Source organism: Rhineura floridana, chromosome 13, assembly GCF_030035675.1.
Source record: "Rhineura floridana isolate rRhiFlo1 chromosome 13, rRhiFlo1.hap2, whole genome shotgun sequence".
Taxonomy (NCBI): Eukaryota; Metazoa; Chordata; class Lepidosauria; order Squamata; family Rhineuridae; genus Rhineura; species Rhineura floridana.
This window is the reverse complement of record NC_084492.1, coordinates 31,097,888-31,122,111: the sequence shown is the minus strand read 5'-3', so window position 1 is coordinate 31,122,111 and position 24,224 is coordinate 31,097,888. Positions and strand designations below refer to the sequence as shown.

Genomic DNA, 24,224 nt, shown 5'->3' with positions numbered 1-24,224 from the left:
TATTTCACCCTTCCTCCCAGTAGGAGCCCAGAGTGGCACACAAAAGCACTAAAAATACCCTAAATATAATAAAAAACAGACTTTAAAATATATTACAACAAAATTACTTTAAAAACATATTAAAGCGAAACATCTTTAAAAACATTTTAAAAAAAGCTTTCAAAACATCTTAAAAAGCAACTCCAACACAGACACAGACTGGGATAAGGTCTCTACTTAAAAGGCTTGTTGAACGAGGAAGGTCTTCAGTGGGCGCCGAAAAGATAACAGAAATGGCGCCTGTCTAATATTTAAAGGGAGAGAATTCCAAAGGGTAGGTGCCACCATACCAAAGGTCCATTTCCTATGTTATGCGGAACGGACCTCCTGATAAGATGGTATCTGCAGAAGGCCCTCACCTGCAGAGCACAGTGATCGACTGGATATATAAGGGATAAGATGGTCTTTCAGGTATCCTGGTCCCAAGCTGTATAGGGCTTTATACATCAAAATTAAAACCTTGCACTTGGCCTGGTAGCTAATGGTAGTTAACATACTAACTTTAAAATGTCTAAGGAACTCTGCATGACATACATACTTCCTGGAAATAATCAACTGAAAAAAGTTAATTACAACCTTTAAACTGTCCAATTTGACTGGTATTTTATCCATTCATTATATTACTAATTAATATGTATTTTTAATTAACTGAATTTATACAGCTGCCAAATAACAGGAGTTCTTTGGACAGCAAACAAATCAATCAATAAAATAAAACTATAGGCTCATATCTGACCAAGTCATACACTGAAGAGACCAACTGTAATCAAATCCAACCGTGTTGCTCAGCTGAAAGATTTCCGTAGTCAAATAGGAAGGGTAGCTATTTTCAGCAACTTTCCTTCCTCACAGCAATCCCCCCCCCAAAAAAAATCTACTCCAGAGGGCAGGAAGACCCTTCAGAGCCTGTTAAGGAAAGACCAGAAGATGCAGAGCAGAGGGGGAATCTCTAAAAATTGTTTCCTCATCCATTCCATTGGTAAGAGTCTTACCATCAGCTGAGCAAAACTTCTGGATACAACTCAAAGGATTTAAGTTAGTCATATTGATTGATTTCAGTAGGTCTACTCAAGATTATGACTTAGTTGAATATAATCCATCACAAATTAATTTTAAAAAAACACTAAAAAAAAACTACCCTTAAATTATATGTATTAGGTATTTTGGGAAACTTTTTTTCCAAGAAAAAAATAAAATAGTGGAAAATTTTACATAAAGTTCCACCATAAATCACTGAATCAGTGCAATTATTACAAAAAATAATTATAAAAATCATAGTTGCCAAAGTATTTCATAGAAACTAGTAGTTTAAGCGTACTTAACATATTACAGATTCTCTGTTCTGGGCCCAATTTAAGGTACTCACGTTAGCATTTAAAGCCCTAAATGACCTAGGTCCAAAATATCTGAAAGACCACCTCCTTCCTTACAGACCCTGTCAGGTGTTGAAATCAGCAGAGGAGTTCCTTTTGGTAATCCACCACCCTCAGAAGCTTGGAGGATGGTTCAGGAGAAGGCATTCCCTGTGGCGGTCCCTAAGTTGTGCAACTCTCTCCCCATCAAGATGTTTCCAGCAACTTCACTATACAGTTTTAGGTGAATGCTGAAGATACACCTCTCTACCCTGTCCTTTGACACCTGAGATGTATATTTTTAGGATCCATCCTATTTTGTGATTTTAGGTTGTTTTTCACTGTGCTTTTAAATGCTATATTTTAAAACTGTTGTAAGCTGCCCCGGGACCTTTGGGTGAAGGGCAGGTAATTAACAACGATGACAACAATAAATCAAACAGATTATTCTAACTTGTAGGTTCACATTTTTAGGCATGCAGTGTCATAGGTCCATTCATCAAAGCAGATAGGATGATGCTCCAATCCTAAACACATAGGCTGGCATATTTGCTTGGAAATAAGGTCTCTACTTAAAAAGCTTGTTGAAAGAGGAAGGTCTTCAGTAGGCGCCAAAAAGATAACAGAGATGGCATCTGTCTAATATTTAAGGGGAGGGAATTTCAAAGGGTACGTGCCACTACATTAAAGGTCTGTTTCCTATGTTGTACGGAACGGACCTCCTGATAAGATGGTATCTGCAGAAGGCCCTCACCTGCAGAGCATAGCGATCAACTAGGGTATATAAGGGGTAAAATGATCTTTAAGGTATTCTGGTCCCAAGCTGTATAGGTTTTGTACACAAAAACCAGAACCTTGAACGTAGCTCGGTAGCTAATGAGCAGCAAGTGCAATTCTTTTAGCAGAGGGGTGACATGTTGGCGACATCCTGCTCCAGTGAGCAATTGTGCTGCCGCATTTTGCACCAGCTGCAGCTTCCAGACCAACCTCAAGGGCAGCCCCACATAGAGCATATTACAGTAATCCAGCCTGGAGGTTACCAGTGCATGGACAACAATGGTCAGGCTATCCTGGTCCAGAAACGGCTGCAGCTGTTTTACCAGCCAAAGCTGGTAAAGGCACTCCTAGCTACTGAGGTTACCTGGGCCTCTAACAGCAAAGATGGATCCAGGAGCACCTCCAGACTATGAACCTGCTCTTTAAAAGGGAGTACCACCCCATCCAAAGCAAGCAATCCAAACTTGGGAACCACCAGCCCACAGCACCTCCATCTTGCTAGGATTCAATTACCAGCTGAAATTAGACAGGCATCTCAACTTTTTATTTAGGTAGCTACTGGATATATTTTTGATTAAGGACTTCCTTCAGTGTGACTGAATCTGTTATGGAATTTTAATTATTCGTCTCTAGAAATGATTTTGTTGTTTTTAGAGTTTGTAGAAATGGCTTCATTGTTTTTAGAGCTTCTATTTTATCTCATTTTCATAGTCGTACACCACGTCAATGGTTTCAGGCTGTGAAGATGTTTATACATTTGTAAATAGCAATAGTAAAAACAAATGGCCCTTGGCTTAGCCACCCCTGGCTTAAATGTAAGATTTGGATGGTCAGCATGGGTAACTAGTGTTTGATGTATCACTTCAAATCTTATGATGCATTTTCTTGCCACCCATTGTGCAGATTTTCAGATGTTAAGTGATCTAGTATTTAGGGCTCATGAGAAACAAGATCATTTTTATTCCCTAGACACTGTCATGTTAATCACTGTGACCTTAAAGACTCCATGATTTGACAGCACCAAGTACCTCTGCCATCTAACTGTTATGCAGTTAACTGCTGTTAAGCAACACCTGCCCTTTCAGGAAAAAAAGATGCACATCCTCTGAGGTGCATACTCTACTTAACACTCCTAGAAAAAGTATTCTACAGCTCAACAAAAAATCTATATCAAGAAAATACTGATGGTGCAAACAGAAAATCTAGGATCTAGTCATACCAAAATGCAAAAAAGGCATTCAGTTTTAGAAAGTCTATGTTCAAATAGCCATTGCTATTAATAACCGGTTTAAAATCAAAGGGATGTTTCTTGCTCTTTGCGATAAATTACATCATAATTTACTCCAAAATGTTTGAAAGTAAATATTAGGTTCTCTGCATAAAGTATTAAAATCCCAAAGCCACTGAGAGAAATGGAAAACAAGAGGCCAGCATTTCCACCAAGATTATATATTATTGATTTCTGTTAATTTGTTTATAAATTTTTGTCATGTATTTTGATTCAGTTCAGTTCATTAATTTAAAGATTAATAATTCTAAATAAAACTCTTCATGATATCAATGCTCATAGCTAGAGGAAAGTGTGCAAGTTGTTAAAAAGCCAGTAGAGGTGTTTATAACTTTATTGCATTAAGCAAACAGCATTATAAAGCTTAACTCAGCACTTGAGTTAATTTTTTCTTCCAGTTTATACACAAAGCTCAATGGTTAGCAGTACTGAAAGCACAAACTACATCTGCCAAGACACACAGAAACAAACTGAAAATGTGTGTTCAATTTTTGCGTGATATGGCAAAATACTGTATTTTCTGAGATAGAGGCCACTGCTGGGAGGAAGGGTGGGATACAAATTAAATAAATAAATAAATATGAAGTGTGCAAAAGACATTTAGAGCCAAGACTTATAATGCTATTTAGGCTTCCATCTCAAATAGCTAAAAAGTTATCAAAATTCCCCCAAACCTTTTTCACACAATCTTATATTTAAACCCACATGCTTCAGTATAGGGATTCTTCTCACTAACGGAGAATGCTTTTGCCTTCTAATATTGGTTGAGCTACTAATTACGTTTGACTAATAGCAAACTAAAAAATTAACTGTATGAGCTATAGTAAAATATAGTCCTCCTAGAAAAGTGTTACCTACCTGCCCTTGAGCATTTGTACGTTTTCGTTCTTGCAGATGTTGATTAGAACTAGGGGAATACCACAGATGATTGGAATTTTGTGACTGAGACCGAGCAAGATGGGAGGGCTGTCTCACTTGTGGGGTAACATGGTGTTCTAGATGATGTTCTAACTCGTTACTTGAGCTGTCTGGAACAAATGTGGATTCATCGAACTGGGGAAGGAGATCTTCCTGAAGAAGAGTTTCTGGATCAAGTCCTGTAAATGATCCAGCTTGAGATTCAACTTGATGAAGCAAGTTCTCATCCAAAGACGAAAAACCATTGCCTTCTATTGGATCACTAAAATGGCTCAGCTGTGGACCAGAGCTAGCAGGGGCAGAAAAATTTATGTTCACTGTAGACAATTTTGAACTACTGAAGTTGCCCTGAGGATGTGCTGAATTCAATACATGGAAATTATTTGAATTTAAAGATGTATTTGAGTTAAGGAGGTTATCTGTATTTTCTTGCTTGGTCCCTATCTGAGGTGCAAAGGCATCACTCCCAGGAAAATCAGATAGCGAATGAGTTTGTTGACTATCAGAAAGAGCTGTAGAAGACTGTAGAAGACCAGAAGGAGAGACGTGATTACTAGAGTAGGAATAAGGAGGTGAAAACTGTGTATTAACAACAGAGCACGGAGTTATAGCAGGAGAGTGTCCATCAAAATTGCCTTCTTGATTCCCACAAAAGTGGGGTGAGTCACTTGCAGTCTGAGAAAATGACTGAACAGAGATAGGCTGTTGTGAGTTAGAAAGATTAGCAGCTTGAGGTGCATGAGAAACACTGGTTCGATGAGGAACAGATGCATTAACCTCCATGAAGTTTTCCGACTGACTTTGAGTGTCCTCCCCTGTGTTAATGCCATTCCTGTTTTGCTGCGACTGCAATGAGGCACACTGATGGTGCTGTTCACTGGCCTGAAATAAGGCAAAATCGTGGTGTGCTACAAAGCTTTTATTTTGCTGCATAGACTGTGAATGACCTTGGTGAAAAGGGGACCCATTCTGATTAGAAACACTGCTAGAAGTTTGGTGCCCCCACATTGGGCTTCCATCTGCAACATCAGGAAACATCCCATTGGTTTGGCTTTGGGGATGAATGGGTGAGCAATTAAATTCAGAATGTGGTGATAAAACATTTTCAGCTGTACTGCTGAAGGACTGGTTTACTTGAAGTTTCAATGAATCATACTGATTTAGCTGTTCAAATTCATTTATCTTTTGTTGAGTTTGCGTTTCCTGCACATGGTTTAATGAGTCGATGTGTAAAGGCTCAAACTCTGCACCCAAGTTCAATTCATCAACAAGTGAAACTGGTCCAGTTTGTACAAAGGCATCATCTGACAAACCTTCTAAGGTATCACTAAAGAGGTTGGCATCATCAAAAAAGTCCATCATAGGATCTGTCATCTTGATATATCTGTGCTACTTTGAGACACTACTCCAAATGGAGTCAGCTAGCCTTTTGGCAGCACGCAACAACAGAGAATTTGCAGTGGTCAATGCTTTATCTAAGCCATGTCCACATCCATTAGTACTTTTGAAGAAATAATGTCTTGAAGTGTTTAAAATACCCTAGGCAAGAGGGAAAAAAGCAATCAAACAGTTACTTTAAATGTTAATGTATGAGGCTGTGTTTTAGATTACCACCACCTCCCAAATCACGTTTTTTGTCACTTGTCACATGACATTTAAATATATAAATGTTGTTGCAGGTGGACTGATTTAAAATCTTATTTCCAATTGATATATTTCTGAATATGCACACTAATTAACTGCTATAATACCACCTATGTTTGTATTATACATATAACCTGTCTCCTACATAGGAACACAAGCCAAAATCTCAGATCATGCCTTTTGCACAGAAATTATATCTGCCCTTGGGAGCAGTTCTGAAGAGGTTCTGTTCAGCTCTCTATATACACACATGTAAGGACATTAAGCAGGATCACTTCATTTTCAATTAAGTGCCCAGAACTTTCCAGTAGCAAGGCTTGGTAGTTACTGGGAATATCTGTTTCTCCATGGCAATGAAGTAAGTATCTGGTTGAAACAGTATAACTATTCATAGTATGCACAATAATACATACAATTAATGATGCTTGGTTTCATAACATTATTTTGCCCCTAGTTCATTCTTTTACATTGAAAAACAGGCTTTAATTCAGTGTTTGACAAACAACCATGGTGGTTGAAGATGATGTTTTATTATCTTCTAATATATCCTTCAATTTTTTAAAAGCTGGCTTTTGAAAATATAAATTTTTATTCACCATGGTTATTTATCATTTGATTTATAACCCACCCTTCTTCCCAGCAGGGGCCCAGGGTTCTGAAAGATGTAGTGCTATGCAACCATAAGGAACATATAAAGGGCTCCCAGTGGAAAATTTTAAAAAATTTCTGCAATCTACAACCATATAACCATATAACTAGAATGAACACTTTAATTTTAAAAGGACTGCTCTAACTGTTATGGGCTGTAAATTGCAGCAATTTATAATGTGAAGTTTATCATTATATGATTTATCATGATGGAAAGGAGCCTAAGGGTCGCATGTTCCTCCTACCAACCTCCACCAACGCCTTTCTCCTCCACGGTAGCTGCAAGGAGATTGGAAGCTTTCTCTTCTGATTTGAATTAACCACAGTTTAGCATTACATAAGAACCCTAACCTGTGGTTAACTTAACTACAGTTTGTTGAAACAAGTCAGCTTTATAAAAATGGTTTCAAACTGACTTTTCTTCTAAGCCGTCATAATTAATGTTAACCCAATTTCTTGGTTCAGATGGAAGTAGTGGTTAAGCAAAAGCAGAAGTTAAAGCTTCCGGATATCTCACTGCAACCACATGGGAGGGGAAGAGAGAGGAGGGGGCTTGCCTAGGATCATTCAGATCATGCTACACTACAGTTTAGCATGATGTCTGAACTCAGCCAATATCAATTTGCTGATTTCTTCCTTGGTATGTTGTACTTTATGGTATTATTATATATGTAGCTTGTTTTCTCCCATCAGATGAGTAAATGTGACAATCCTAACTCAAGAAACTCATGTTATTTAAAAAATATATTTTAAGGTTTTTAGAGCTTTTTTAAATATATTCTTTCAAACAACTGTTATTTTATTGACCTCCTCCTAGATACAAAAGTTGTTAATTTTGTCAGAAGGGCTATAACAGATATCTGTAAAACTAATTTATTTCTAATGTGAAACATTAAGATAGCGCAGATCAATGTTTGCCTTTTACTATTTTTGGCTTGTCAATGAAATTATGACTTGGATTAACATTAGCAGGGGATTAGAGAAATTCATGGAGAAGAAGGTGATCAGCAGCTACCAGCCATGATGGCTATGTACTACCTCCACTGTCTGAAGTAGTTGATGGGAATCACAAGGGGAGAGTGCTGTTCTTGCAGGCTTCCCTCAGGTATCTGGTTGGCTACTGTAAGAACAGGATACTGGATTAGGTGGGCCTTTGGTCTGATCCTGCGGGGTTCTTAAGATCAAAACAAAGTCATAAGAACATAATATGACTGCAGGATTTTTTTAAATAGTTTAATCCTTATCAAGATGTGGAAGTTTCAGGCAAATTTATAGAAAAATCTTGAAAACTTATCAGGTTCATCTACTTGCATTTCAAGTATGTATAGCCGCATTTAACAGAATTGTTCACTCTTCCACCGCAAGTAGTCACAATACATCCTACACATTATCTGCATTTCTGCAACAGAACTTCTGTTGCAGCAACACAAAAATTGACACCGATTAATTTAGCTATCAAAGGTAGTTTCCACCTATGCCCACCACAAACTATATCAATGCATCAGTTCTATAACTCTAATATTCCTCTGCTTCAGTCCAGTCATTTAAGGCATTCAGTTAGCCATCTGTTAAAAAAAAAGAAACAATTTAAACCAAATTAGCAACTGCAAGATAATCTAGAAAAATCTAGCCACTGGAAACTACAGTACGGCCGCACTCATACGGCAGGTTCCATTCCAGGCCCCCGCCGACAAGTGAAAACCGCCGGAAAGTAGGGCTCTACTCAGCTGTAGCGTGCGAGCTCCCCGCGCTCCAGATGACAGCAATCAGCTGTAGCAGCGGTGGCTGGAGCTCCCCGCTCTGCAGCTGATCGCCCCACTGGCACTGCTATATTAGCGGAACGCCAAAAAGCAGGGCACCAGCAAGCAGGGCCCTACTGTATTGCTGTTGTGCATGTCACTGTGCTTATTTGCATAATATAAGGTTAATTGCCACAGTCTGCAATATCCAATATAGTTGTTCTATTTGCACAAGGATTTCGGTTTGCCCAAAGAAAATCCCCCCCACCTTCTCAAATCTGTTCTGGAGGGTTGAGGCAACCCCCAGAACAGATTTAGGGATCCCACAGGGAGAGGAAAGGAAAGGGAAGTTCCACTGCAGAGCCAATAGTCCATTTGCAGACAGAACAAAATCAATGAACACCCCCCATATGTGTGTTTTGCATTTCATTTCCATATGACAGGACTGTTTACATTTTTTTCTCTACCTGCAAATTGAGCATGCATATCACTATGGACTTCTTATCTGAAATTACTAGTGTTTGCAGAAAGGTAAAACAATGAAATTGTTATAAGAAGTATAGATAAATGCTATCAGTGTTTATCATTAAAGTTCCTACATTACAAGGATTTATACAAGGTCCAGACTGGAAACTCCACTTAAAATAATAAATGATCGCCAACAAATTATCCACAAAATTCAAATTACTAGAAGATAAATCAGTGTCATCTGCTCCAATACCATGGAGTTCCGTCCCAGATAATTGAACTGCTTAACATTTCAGCCTAGAAAAGAACACGCTATAATCCTGAATATCTTTCCTTATTTACAAGTAACACAGAGCAAATTTAAGGAAATCAGGTTTTATTTAAATCAATGGCATTTATTCCAACTGAAACTCCAAAAAGCTGCAGGAAGAATTTCTGCTGCTTCAATGGAGTTCAGGGGCTACTTCTTCCCACTGTAGACTTTGTACCCCTTTTCTGGATACTTGGGGACCCCTAACACAGTGTGAAAAGTTATATTCAGAAGGGAAAATCTGCAAAGTTGTGTGTGAGAATGAGAGACTGGAATGGTCTGAGCATGTGCACAGGACTCTTAGAACCCTGAACACAGTATTTAAGAAGATAGCATAAAGCATACTATTCTGAGGATTATCAGTTAATCATGTACACCCTTTTAATGTCCAACAGTGATAATAATTGCTTCCCAAAAGACATTAATATTCACAAAGTATAATTCTGCAATTTTTAAAATCCTGTTTATATTTTGGTAATTATATTAGTATTAATTGATTCACAAAGAGTATAACTTTGACATCCATTGCACTGACAAATCTGAACATTTCTGAAAATGAGCAATCTGAGATAACATCCACATCTATCAATGCAAAGAATGCAAGATAAAAAGCAAGTTCCATAGTTTACTCCATGCTGGGATCCCTGATGAACTAAACTGCACTAAAGGGGATCATACGTCAGTTCTTAGTCTAGCAAAGCTAAAAACATGGACTTCCCTGGGGAAGACTGAAGAGGTCAGGCACACATTATCTAGACCCCAGGGGAACCTATATGCCGTGTTGTAAGTCAATAACATGGCAGAAAATTAGGCAATTTGAATCCACCCAAATTTAAATGACAATTTAACATAGCAGAACCACAATATAATTGGACAGCAGTTGTTTAAAATGCTTAGTGGTCAGATAAATTAGTATTTGGTATTTCATTTGGTGAACAGACAAAACCAATCAAAACACATCCTTACCCATTAATACGTAGCACATTTCTGTTGCAAAGGTTTTACATAATCCTGGGAAATACTTGGTCCCCAAAAGATAACTCATTAGCATTAGGGATCTGAAAGACAAATTATAGTAATGAAGACAAACCATTAATTCTCAAAATAATTGCTTGCTGCACAATTTTGGTTTTAAGTTATTTCAAATACCTTACATTTGAACAGGAATGCTATCTGAAATATGTGCTATCTGAAATACGTCACAGTGTAAAAGTATAAAAATTGGATGCCCAAACTAGATATTCCACAAATGCGAATACAAACTATAACTGACAACTCTTAGACAGACAGACAGACAGATAGATAGATAAGAGCACATGTGCTGTCACCACAAACCACAAATAACCCTTAAAAATATTTAAAATGAATTTTAATTAAACAAGGCAAATATTGCCTCCTGCAAAATCTATACTTGAAGCAGCAAAGCCCAGTGTAGATTTAAATTTAAAACAAGACAAAACAGGTAAGTTTATGAGATTGAGAGTGCCCTTTGGTTTTGTGCACCTTCTCACATGAGAGTTTTAAACAAGGATTGAAGTTTGCACATTCTGGTTAAACATAACCATGACTAGCAATAACCTTGGGCAACATTGCCCTAAGGGCTCCTGCTGACAGGAAGGGCGGGATATAAATCAAATAATAAATAGACATAATTATATACCATAGTTGATGCTATAAAGTAGGGAAGGGGAGCCTCTGGCCCTCCAAATATTGGTGAACTCCAACTCCCATCAGCCCAATGGAGTCCAACGGATCTGGGGTCCAACAATATATATAGGATTACAAGTTCCCCATCCTTGGAATAAATGGATTTTTTGAGGTGGTGGTGGTAAAGAATTTGTGTAAAAGGCCGCAGAGAGAGCAGAAGTCTTCCAATCCCCAAGGGAGACTTTTCAGGGTTGCTGGTGGCTACAGTGGAGAAGAGGGAGCTGGAAAGCCCCACTGCAAAACTAAAACTGATGTTTGTACTTCTCAGAATCTAACCTTTCTTTTAAGCTCTATGTTCCATAGATATGATGGCAACTGATTTTAAAACACTTAGGGGTCCAGCCTGGCCTTTTGCAGCAGGGACCTATACAGTAGCAACTAATTAAATTCTAGGCAAGGCTTTCTATCCCATTCAAATTATTTTCAGTAGTTTACAAAGGAATACTGTCTCAGGACCTTTTCCAGTCATAAGTAAGACCTATCATTTCAGCTGCAAGATTCATAAAACAACCTTATGTTCATAAGCATTGGTGTATGTCAAGGATAAAGTATCTTTATGTTCTGTCAAAGGTGAACAGATATAAAAATCTGCTAGGTTTTGCTCCTACGAGACACTATTTGGTTAACTGCTTAAGGTGAGTCAACTGAAGATCTAGAAGACTCAAGAATAGACAGACAGTATATAGCAGTTTAAACCTACTCCCTGTCATTTTGCAAATCATCATAATCATCATCTAGACATGGCATACATTATTTTACATTACCAAAGTTAAAATACAGATTATCTGTAATCACCTCAGCAATTAAAACACTCTTGATCAATTATTCTAAGGCAACAGATGTTTGATAAATACATTCTAGCTTCAGAACAATCACCATACCATTTGGTGCAAAAGCTAGTTCCCTTATGTGTGTTGCACTCTGTCACATTGTAACCAATCAAAAATATTTTCTTGTAGCAATACTGTCAGTACAGCAGAACTGGGAGAGAAAAAAGCGGGAAACCCCAACTAAGACAGAGCCACTATATGACCAGCCTCTAAGACAAAAAAAGCTAACAAGGGTGCTAATAACCTTGTAGCATTTTAAATGTATGCCTGAGGGTGGTATGCAAAATACACAACATGCTAACAAGATAAATATGTATGTATGCATGCATATTTAATATTATACATTAATGTATGTACATATACACTTCTTACATTTTAATATATATATAAAAACAACCTCACAAGAACATAGTATCAGTACAATTTTCACTGCTGTTTACACTATGAGACATACTTGTCTGGAAATATTTTAATATGGCCTTCATTATGCTGCCCTTTAGGTCCTAGCTCTTCATTTAGAACCTATTATTTTCCTCAGGCTTATCCATTTTTTAGAAGTCAATTTATGTATCTGAGAAGAGCAATAAATTGTTCTTAACTAAGCAAGTATCATTAATTGAGATTTGACCATACTTAGAGATTATAAAATAACAAAGTTCGTTTGAACAAACACTTCTTAAAAAACAGGAAATTATAAAATGATTAGGAAATTTGGAAACCATACTCCCACCCCACCCTCAAAAAAACACAAGAGAACACATAAATGCATGCTTCTATATGAGCATTTTAGACAAAATTTCTCCAGGATCTATTCCACATTTGACAGAAAATGTAACTGGCTGTTAGTTTCCATTACGAAGAATTATTATGCAACCTTCTTGGATGTAAGGAGACATTTATTGAATAAAGGTGGATGAGTCTAAGCATGCATATATGTACACACACACACACACACACACACACAATTCTGATAGTTGAAAGAATTTCTGAAGTAGTTGAAAGAATTTCTGAAGTACCAATCAGCACAAGTAAAACATCTAGCAGACACCCTATTCCCACATGTGCCTGCCCATTTGTAAAAAGTTTGGGTACCAGGTGGGTAGCGAGTGACAGACAAAATAGCCTTTTCTGCCCTGGCCCTGGCTTGCTTTCCTCTGCTTTGCTCAACTCATCCCTTTCTTAATGAGTTCTATGCACTAGGCAAATACTGCTTTTTATTTGTTCAGGCTTTTAATGAACAGCAGAGACTGCTTTTTATTGTTTTACTGCAGTTTTAAGTTTAGCAATTTCATTGGTAACATTTTTATGATGGTGATTTTGTTTTAACCAATTTTTTGAGGAGAAATGTTTCCCATAAAAATGGGAGAAATATAACAGTAATAGTTCTGAGAACTATTATATATTCCTTTAATTTATCTATGCTAATAAGTTGCAGGAGGGGGGAGAAGAAGAATATGAATACTTTTTACATAAAATACAATGTGTCCATAGTCAGCAGACAGCACTGGATGGGCGGACCACAGGTCTGACTCATAAAGGCAGCTTTGTAAATCAATATTCTTTCTAAACACAAAACTACTTTTATTTTCCCCCAAAGTGGAAATAACAGACCTATAGAACTCACACTGCCAACTCACTTGACAATATTGTATTTAAGGTGTTTTAAAAGATAAAAAATTAACCGATAATAGGAACTTCAATAAGTCTCCCAACATTAGCCTGTCAGCTGAGATAGAAATATTCAACGTGTTCCTTGCACTGTTAGAAACTTAATCTAAAGAAGGAGTTCCCACACTGTGATCCGTGGACCACCAGCGGTCCGCAAGCTTCATTCAGGTGGTCCACGAAGTGTCTGTAAAAACACAATTAAAAATCATACAGCATCTAGCACTACATTACAATTGCTACAACAGGCAGAAAAATCATTAAGTGGTCTGCCAGGACCTTCAGTAATTTTCAAGTGGTCTGTGGGAAAAAAGTTTGGAAACTACTGTCCTAAAGCATAAAATGAAATAGCTATAACTAGAAACAAATTGACCAGTGATCTGAACCAGACAGTCTCTTCTTAGATTACATATATTAGCGTTTGAGAAACTAAGACAACATGGGTTTCAATAACATCATCCTTGTTACCTTATTTAAGAAATATTGTTACCTTATTTGCTACTGTATGAAATACTGCTCCTAATATTTCCAGAATAAAACAGGAAAAGCTTGCAAATTTGTCTAGATATGGTGCTTTAGAATGTGAAGAGCCAACTTTCTTTTCCCAAGCTGTAGCTAGAAGTCTTCATATGAACTTTTGTTTTCTAATGATTACTTTTGGTGCTTACAGAGCAATCCAAACACCTAATTCACCACGCTGAAGGGAGCTTGGATGAGGCAAAGATGCCCCTCCCCAGCTCTGCTGGAGAGGAGTGCCCCAGTGTACCCACCCAAATGGGAAGCTGGTGGAAGACCTGGGCCACTGCAACATCTGCTGAATCCAAAGCTGGCCCTGCTGTCATCACATGACAACAGGCCAAATCAAGCCCTCTTCACCGGAAGCTGGTATAGTGAAGAAACATTTTTCCTATCCTCCCCACCTTCAATCCTGCACAGGAGTTAAGTCAGATAAACAGTAAGAGAGTCTAGTTTTTCCTAGTCAACTTTTCCTGAGTTATGAAGAAAGCTGCAACTTATAAACATTCATTTTAAATAGGACAAAATATTAATAAGGGACTAAAATGTACCATTCATGAAGATTTACTTGAAGAAAAATTATGGTTCGCCCTTTGCATCCACTGGATGGACAGTTTAGCCCACCAACCCATTTGAGTTTTGTATGCTTGATCTACGTCCTATGTACATTTCCTCCCAATTTGTGTGTTGGGGTTTATCTGAAAATCTTCAGTTTCTATTTCTTTCAAAACATACACCTTCAATGAACAGTACATTTCATATGCACCATGCTAATAACATACTGGCTATAAAATCATCATGCATGCATCACACACCCAAATGTAAATGCTTCCAAGTTGAATAGGAGGTGCATTCATTTAACATGTTGCTTATGAAAGCCAGTGTGGTTTAGTAGTGAGATTGTTTGGACTAGGACCTGGAAAACTAGGGTTCAAATCCCCACTCGGCCATGGAACTTGTTGGGTGATCTTGGGGCAGTCACAGTCTCTCAGCCTAACCTACCTCACAGGGTTGTTGTGAGAATAAAATGAAGAGGGAGGAGAACCATATGTGCCACATTAAGCTCCTTGGAAGAAAGGTGGAATACAAATGTAATAAAAATAAAAATAATTTGTACAGTTTTATTTTATACTGTAAGCCTATACAGGTTCTTCAAAAGAAACAATATCCCAAAATGCAAAATTAATTATATGAAAAGCTAAATAAGCTGCAGACTAATATTCTAAGACACAAGAGGAATGTTAGGGAAAGTCTTCTAAAAGTTCAAATTATTTCTGTCTATTGAGTATCTTTTCAAGTTAGGAGAGATTTCAATCTGAGGGGAAAAATGGAAACTATACACTCACTAAAAACTTTGATCAAAAAACTAAATCGGTTTATAAACCTTTTTTAAAAAATCACTCAGAATCTTTGTATTCAAACTCCTGTCACTTGAGAAATAAACCTTTTTTGAAGAGGAAAACAGAAAACAATCCAACTCCCAAGAGAGGAAGATGACTTCCATACAAACAGATCCAAGGTCTAAGAGACAGAAATGGTTTCCTAAGACCCTTTACAAATACATCTATGTGAAATAGAAGTATTTCAAAACAAACAAAGTCATTGAAAATTTGTGTATTTATAGTAGCATGTGAAGTGTGCTTGTTATTTCACAAAACATGAGCATACTTTTATTATTAAGAACCCTTACTTCAAAGAGCATATTCACTAAGGCTTGAAGCTGAACATAGTTACATAGTAGAAATACAGTACTCCCTCTATCAAGTTTTTTCTTTCATTTTTCAATTATTGATTTGCCTCTCTTCAAGAAAAACAAATAGATGAATGTCAGATTTAAAGACTTCCACAATATCTGCTAGTGGCTCAAGCAACAGTTGTTCTCTTCCCAATTAAGCCACACTAAATCTTATATATTAAGCAACTTGATGAGAGTTTTAGAAACAGCAAGGACTCTCGACAGTAATGGGAGCTAAACTACATATATGCACCTTTGAACAATCCTTGGTTACAGCTCAGGGTTAGTCTGGAGACAGCCAAACTATGAACCCAAATTGGGGCAACAGACTAAGCCACACCATGGCTTAGCTCAGCACAGCACAGCAGCAAAACAATCAGGGAGAAGTGAAGCAGCCGCAATCTACTCCTCGGGAGCCTGTGCATTCATACTCAGCAGTGGTTTGACTTGGTACAACATACAAACCAGGCCAGTTTCACAAAAGCAACAGAATGCTGAACCAATTTTACTATACAGAGATAGCAGGTCCTGGAATATGCTGAATTCTGTAAATACATAATTCCCTCTAATAGTGAACTTAGGTGCTGAGTGCTATCAGTTTGGAAGCAAACAAGACCACTCAAAAATAAAGGTAGTGGGTTTGTGATAAACTTCCTGCCTATGGAAAAGAATGTGAATTTGTAAATAAAAATTAAAATACTGTTTTAAATCACCAACATACTGAACCTGACCAGCGAGAACCTATGAGCTTCCAGACATAGTGACAACAGTTTGACCTACATAGATTACAAATGATAGAATAAGTCACCCCATTGTCTGGAGATGGAACTTCCAGGTCCACATTGAATGACAAAGATAGGAACTCCTGTCTTCTATAACAATTTATTTGTTGGGAAAAGGCAGACACATAATGCTGCCCATAGTCAGGAATTTCATTCATTGTTTTCTACTAGCAATTCTTACTTCTGTCCAGGGGGATGAGAAGAGGGTCAAGCAAAATGTGTGAGTGTCTATTAAATCTATGATAGACTGCAGGTGAGACACTTAAGTATAGGGGTGTCAATTAAAGATGGGGTGGAGAGAAATTACAGGACAGGAAAATAAATTCACTTGCTCGAGCCCCTGACTCAGGGAGGGGAGGAAAGGAAAACAGAACCCTAACCCAACCATATAGCAAAAATAAATAAATAAATAAACAAACAAACAAACAAATAAATAGGCTGAGGTTTGACTTAGAGGTAGGAAATCCAAGAAACCACCCAGAAAAAATTATTCCCTCCCCCCCCCCAATTTTTCCACCCACCCCCCGGGCCTTCATATCTCAAGTTTGAATGGAAGACAATAATCCACCCCTAAGATTACAAGGCTTCTTTTCCAGGCTCATTGGCACACCAAACAGGAACACTCCCCTTACAGGGTAGGGAAGTTTGTATTATCCCTTAATGACAATAAAACTTTATATTGCGGTAAACTACTGAAGACAATATTTATTTCAAAAACGGCTAGTTTTCCTATCTATGCTGTTACTGTTAACTGCTTATCAAAACGTTCTTGCATAAATGAGATACCAATACAAATGACAAGCCAATAATCACAAACTGAATTTCTAAAGAGAGTTTTCACCAATGTGAGTTTTCATTCACTGTTCACATCATGAGAACGATAATTGCAATATTTTCCACATATTTAAATTGAAAAAGAATGTCAGCGTCCATGTGGATAACATTGGAAGCAGCTACATGCTGACCAGAAGGAATGTTCCAGTCTGATTTTTGGAGAAGAGGCTGATATGGATATATCTGGCACAGATATTTTTTCTGGTACCATAATCATATGCAAAAGTTTAATCTACCATTTCAAGGAAATACACAAAATACTGTCAGTAATATCCATGCTTAGCAACTGCCTGTAAACCATATAAACTAACAAGATGAGGAAAAGACACATGAGGCAACAGGTGGAGCTATGAAGCGGCAATTTGAGAAGGCTCTTGGGAAAGTGAGATATATGACTGCCCTGAATTTTGAACTTCTAGAAAACTTCTCCAATAACTTTTGACCTACTCAGTGCCCAGGCTACCATATTCATACTTCTGGTCATGACATATGAGGATAGAAAGCACCTGGTGTCAGCTTCAAATAAATATATACTAGAGATCTAAAGCACGGTGACCTCTTCAATATCAACCCACCTTTTCCAAGGACAACCAACTTCCAGACTTTTCAGACCTTGGGCAATAAATACAAGCCAACTATTTTCACTACGTTTACCATTACTAATGGAAAAACCACATTCTAGACCTTGAAAATTTTACGGTATCTAACATGTGAGGATGACTGCCTGGAATCTCTACATTCTGCAATTAAATCACCTCCATCCACATGATCTTCTGTATGAGGACAAATACATCCCTATATTTAATCTACATATGGCTGCCCATTTGCTACCAGGCCAAGTTCAAGGTTCTAGTCTTGGTTTACAAAGCCCTGTACAACTTGGGACCAGGATACCAGAAAGATCATCTTATCCCTTATATACCCAGTCAATCACTGTGCTCTGCAGGTGAGGACCTCCTGCAGATACCATCTTATCAGGAGGTCCGTTCCACACAACATAGGAAACAGACCTTAAGTGTGGCGGCACCTACCCTGTGGAGTTCTCTCCCCTTAAATATTAGACAGGCGCCATCTCTGTTATCTTTTCGGTGCCTACTGAAGCCCATCCTCTTTCAACAAGCCTTTTAAGTTGAGACCTTATCCCAGTCTGCGTCTGTGTTGGAATTGCTTTTTAATAGGTTTTTAATTTTTTTAAAAAAACAAAAGGTTTAAACTTTTTAAAGATGTCTTGAAAGCTTTTTAAATAATGCTTTAAAAGCTGTTTTGTATTAATTTATTTTACAATCTGTTTTTATGATGCTTTAAAGTGTTTTTCGTGCTTTTGTTGGCCACCCTGGGCTGGGATATAAATCAAATAAAGAACAATAATAATAATAAAATATGAGACCATTATCATATTGCATCAGTCTGCTTACTTAACCAAAAGCCTCCGCCAACATTCCCCTAACAATCAAACTCCTGCCTCAGTTTCAGTCTTTCTTTTCCTACTGTCATATATACTACCTATTATGAAAGCAACTTGATTATCTCTGCTTCTTTTGTCATTCTGCAGTTTGCAATCTGCTTTTACCCTTTCCTCCCACATACTCCTTTGACTTTTTATCTGTGATGATGATCCACTGGAGTTAGAGCACTGCAACTAGGCCTGGATTCAAATCTCAGCTGAGATGAGAGATAGCACTAGCTTTTCCCATCTGTAAAAGTTCAATCTTATTAATAGTTCAGTCTTACCAGACCATGGCCATTTTGAAGGGAAAAAAGGTAAAGCACTTTGAAAGAATATAGAATTTAATATTAAAGTTATCATGAACACATCTTCTTGCACCGCATCTACCATTTAGTACAATTCTCAAAGTCAAAATGAGCATGAAGTCTGCAGATTCCAAATATCTGCTACTTTCATTCTGAGACATTTCTTCTAACTTTCTGTTATCATTCCCCTCCTCCCTGGGAATTACTCCCAACCCTACCTCCTATACTGCAATCCAGCACAAAATTTCTACACTTCAGTTCCCTACTCCCGCAACTGAAATCAACATGCATTTATCCCAATTTTCTAGCAAACCAGTAAGTAACCTTTTCCATTTTTGCCACCTGTCCATTATAGCAGTGTTTTCCTGAATCTGAATATTCTAATGCCCTGGTCTTCAACAGGTGGGTCAGGACCTGAGGGTCATGGCAGAGGTGCCACTGCCATTTTGTTTTGTGAGAAGCAGCCTTCTCCTTTTTGAACAAGAACACACATTGCTGGAAAGCTGTTTCTCCTCCATTTCTTGACCTGGAGAGACAGTATGTAGTGGATACAGCAGAGTACTCAGAAGAAAAAGAGCCACGAGATGCAGTGGCCACCTTTAAGCTAAAATGGAGCTTTACAGGTATGTTGGCAGCTGAATCTTTACTGTGTTCTACCCAGCTTTGCTGTTGCTTCACCCAGTGCAAGCCTTTGTTGCGGGCCTGAGTGCAGCACAATGCACATGCCCAGAAGGTCCTACCAGACAGAAGAATGGAAGTGGCAACTGCTGCACAACCCTCCAGGGCTAGGAAGAGGTTCCAGTGGCTTGTCACCTCCTTTGTACACAAGACACAATAGCACTGGGAGGACAAGGAAGAAGGCAAGTGAGCAGGCCAGAGAGCCCAAGGTGTAAAGTGAGTCTGCTGGGAGCAGTTCTTCTGATTGCTTGGTGACAGGGGACTCACAAGCACATTGAAAAGCACACCTTAAACACAGCATTTTCCTTAACATTCCATTATGCCCCTGGGGTGCATGGCTCCAACCCCAGTGCATGAGCTCTGCCCCTTTACCAGTGGGCGCCACCTCCTGACTGCATGGGCTCTTGAAAGTGGATTCCGTGTTACCGATTGGGGTTCCAGGTGGGTCCCAGTTCTTGACAAGCTGAAGATAGTAAGTACATTTTATGGAGAAGAGTTGCCAGTTTACAAGTAACAGGACTAAGGAGCAATGCAGTACAGGACTAAGCAGCATGTGAGAGCATGTAAAATGCATATGTGAGTTTCAGGTGTGGAGATATGAGATCAACAGATGAGCCAACCTGAACACTAGGTTTGCCAGCCGACACAGCAGGCAGCCAACTACACCCACGACCACCAGAAAAGCAGCACATCTTATTCCAAAACCTGGTGGAAAATGAGATGATGTTAAAGGAGCTGCCCCAAACCACTCTAATGACCTTCCCACCATTCCAAACCCATCCCTGTGGAAACATAAAAGCAGTCATAGTGGATCCAATCAGACATCTATCTAGTCCAGCACCTGTTTCCTACAGTGGCGAATCAGATGCCTCTCACAAACAAGGCAAGAAAGCCACAATCTTCTCCCCCTCCCAGCAGCTGCTATGCACTGGCCTTTTGCCTCTGAACCTGGAAGTTCCATGACACACCCACACTGAAAAAGAAAAACACCTTCTCACCAAATCTGATGTAAAGCACATGTCCACTGTTTAGACCAACCTCTGCACCCCAGATGGATCTCCTTTACTTCCCTTATTTGAGGGGACAGGGACGGGGGAAGAGAGGAAACCATATTCAAGCAGAATGGAAGAGCTTGTATGTATATATGCATACATATGGGTTGGCAGTCAGTGCTCATTACTCCCCTATACACCCCATACAAACAAATGCCTTGCTGGATCAGTCCAAAGGCAGTGTCCAACCAGATGCCTTTGATAAACCCACAAGTAGGATGTGACAGCAATAGCATTTTCCAGCTCCTGATCCCCAGCAGCCAATATTCAGAGGAATACTGCTATGATGAAGTAGTATGTGGGTAATATATAGCCTATATAGTCATTCATTGGTGATCACTTGTGACCAAGCAAGATTGTCTTCCAAGATAAAGTCTTTAACAGAGGGTCCGTAAGTGACTGTGGAGGCCAATCCTAGATCCACACAGCCTCCCACAGTGAAGACATAGGTTTCCAGATGGAAGACAGTCGAGATGAGGATTTGCTTGACATGCCTTCCGCTTAGCTTGTTTGTCCCTTTCGCCCTGTACTTGTTGTTAGAGCAATATTAAATAACATAACAACACCCCCAGATATTTTTTAATATGGCGGTACAGAAATACTTTTAGAAATAAATAAATTGTCATCACCATTGACAGCCTTATCTGCCATGTGTGCGGGGGTGGGTGAGAAGATGTAGTGGGAAATACCTTAAAAGAAGAATGGAGAGCAGAGAGAATGCATGTGGCAGAAGGAGGTGGCAATCATTGCTCATTAATCCCCCCCACTTCAGGCAAGGAAAGAGGCCAGACAAAAAGAGTGGGGGGCATAAAATAGGGACCCCATTTTCTATTTGGTTTTGACCAAAATTGGTGATGGGAGAAAGCCTTGAAGGCAAGGGTGGGTGAGGGGCACGGTAAGGACACGGGGAGGGGGAAAGAGAAAAGGAAAAGGGGTGGTGCGAGAGAGAGGAAAAGGCAGCCAGAGAAGGTGTGACACAGAGCGGCGACAGCAGCAGCAGCAGCAAGGCCCAAGCTGCGCCTTCTTCCCCGCCCTCGTGTGAACATGAAGGGAGCAGCAGAGCGGGAGGGCTCAGGCTGGCCGCCTTAGTCCATGTAGATCATTGGGGGGGGTGTCGGGAGAGAAGAGAGAGAGAGAGACTAGTAAAGGCGGGGCAGGTCAGGGGCCTCGGCTTCTCACGTACTCACCAACCCCTCCAGGCTAGCCTCCCTCTCTCTTTTGCGCGCGCGCGTGTGTGTGTGAGGAGGAGGGAAGAGGTGGCGTCTGAGGCGATGCCCTACGCTCGCCTTGACAGTTCCTCAGCCCGGCGGCCTGGGAGGGTCAGCAGCCTCCTCCCCGCAAGGGTGGCACCAGCAGGGAGGGCGGAAGAGAAAGAGAGGAGAAGCAGCAGCAGGCGGAGGAGGACGAGGCGGCCACTCCCCTCTTCCTCAGGGAATCCCCCCCTTCTCCTTCCCCCCCCACACACTTCTGCCCCCCCACCCCCCGTCTAAATTTTCCCGCCCACCCGGGCTTTCTCCTTCCCTGCCTGAGGGAGGGCGAGAGAAGGGAGCGCTTACCGGGTGGCGTTGGCTGAGGAGGAGGCAGGAAGGAGGCTGGCTGGCTGCCTGGCAAAGGCCCTGCCTGAGGCAGGAGGTAGCGCGGCGGCGGCGGCTGAGGGGAAGAGGGGGGCGGGGCGCGACGCAGCGTGATTCGCTGCCTGCCCCCGCCCTCTCCTTCCTCACCCTGCCGAGACTCCCCTCCCCTGCTCCCCTCTTTCGCCGACGTCGTCGTCGTCGCGGCAGCCTGCGAATAGCCTATTGGCGGAGTTACCCCGCCACACACAACACACACACACACACACAGAGGGGCGGGCACGCGCGCGCTTTGGCTTGCTGAGGGAGTGACAGGGGCAGAGGGACGAGGGAGGAGGCCGCGCGGCCGCGGCGTTAACCGCCGCCTGTGCGACCCCTGCCAACCCGGGGACGGGACTTATTTTAGAAGAGATACGTGCGAGGGGGGAATTGTAGACGGGAGAGAGAGGAAGAAGGAGGGTTTGTGCGTCCGCTTGGCGGTTGAACCGTGTAGGTGGTGGTTACGGGGGAGGGGAGGTTATATTTGCATGTTTGTCACCCACTCGCTGATTGGCCAGAGGGGAGGGTGAGCGGCGGAGTCAGCCTGCGGTTGGTGGCAGGAGAGGGGGGCTTGAGTTGAAAAGAAGGCTTTGCCCGCCACCACCACACACGCACCTGTTTTGAGTGGGCAGGGCTGAGGCGATTCGTTTTCTTTTTAACAGTATGCTGGTTTCATTTTTAATAATTATTTTTAAATAGGCTGGGTGGGGAAGGGCGTGGATAAAGGGACTGAGGGGGAAGCGTATTTATTTATTTAGTGTCCACTAAGGAGGTCAAAATGGCATGCATGGTTCTCCCACAAACACATGTATCTGTTATCGTCACAACAGCCTTGTGAGGTAGGATAGGTTGAAAATTTGGCAACTGGGCCAACGTGAATTCAACATAAGAACATGAGCCTGCTGGATCAGGACAGTGGCCCATCTAGTCCAGCACCCTGTTCTCACAGTGGCCAAGCAGTTGCCCATGAGAAGCCTGCAAGAGCCTGAGTGTAAAAGCCGTCTCCCCTCCTGCGGTTTGCAACATCTGGTGTTCGGAAGCATGCTGCCTCAGACTGGAGGTGGAGCACAGCTATCATGGAAATGTTGACAGATCGTCCAACATTTAGCTTTATTGCGTGTCCACAAGTGCTAGTGTTATGAGAGAGGGAGGAAAACTTTTCTCTGTCCACTTTCTCTACGCCATGCATAATTTTATACACTTCTGTCATGTAACCTCTGACTCAAATGCTGCAACCATTCCTCATAGAGGAGTTGCTCCACCCCCTTGATCATTTTAGTTGCCCTTTTCTGAATCTATTCCAGCTCTGTAATCTTTTTGAGGTGGGGTGACCAGAACTGTACACAGTATTCCAAATGCGCCTGAGCCATAGATTTGTATAACAGCATTATGTTGCCTTTTTCACAACTGCCACACACTGGGTCGACATCATTGAGTTATTCACTATGAGCCCAAGGTCTCGTTCCTCATCAATCGCTACCAACTCAGATCCCATGAGTGTATATGTGAAACTAAGATTTTTTGCTCCAGTATGCCTAACTTTACACTTGTTTACATTGAATTGCATTTTCCATTTTACTGCCGATTCACTCAGTTTGGAGAGGTCAGTTGGACTGCAACATCCATCAGCCCTCTCCATAATGGCCAATGGTAAGGGACGACGGGTCTAAAAACATCTGGAAGGCTACAGGGTTATCCATCCCTGCTTTGACCTTTGAAACTGAGGGCCTTTAGTTGGGTAAGAGGCACCATACATCTGCTTTTTTATTCATAAAGCAAGAAGAGACTTGGATGTTTTAGATAAGTATGCAAAGCTGTGAAATAAGATTGCTAACATTAAAGGCATACTTTTGGATTATTTTTAAAAGTGAGGGAAATTA

At 40.3% G+C, this 24,224-nt stretch overlaps 2 protein-coding genes across 17 annotated transcripts in view; one reads left to right on the top strand and one right to left on the bottom strand.

Annotated features, from left to right (window-relative positions):
• CHD9 (chromodomain helicase DNA binding protein 9) overlaps nucleotides 1-22,736 on the bottom strand; it is a 90,196-nt gene extending 67,460 nt beyond the window's left edge. For 4 of the 7 annotated variants that reach the window (XM_061593613.1, XM_061593619.1, XM_061593618.1 and 1 more), the window contains exons 1-3: nucleotides 22,291-22,736; nucleotides 10,150-10,241; nucleotides 4,315-5,913 (exon numbers count right to left, since the gene is read on the bottom strand). In XM_061593613.1, coding sequence (XP_061449597.1) covers nucleotides 4,315-5,748 — 1,434 coding nt within the window. In that variant the 5' untranslated portion in view covers nucleotides 5,749-5,913; nucleotides 10,150-10,241; nucleotides 22,291-22,736. Of the gene's footprint in view, nucleotides 1-4,314; nucleotides 5,914-7,704; nucleotides 7,787-10,149; nucleotides 10,242-20,302; nucleotides 20,388-21,921; nucleotides 21,994-22,290 lie in introns of those variants that run through there. The other 3 variants (XM_061593615.1, XM_061593614.1, XM_061593617.1) reach the window with 3 other exon arrangements.
• The window catches only part of AKTIP (AKT interacting protein), a 396,007-nt gene that overhangs the window by 128,035 nt on the left and 243,748 nt on the right, over nucleotides 1-24,224 (top strand). The gene's annotated exons all lie outside the window — the stretch shown is intronic.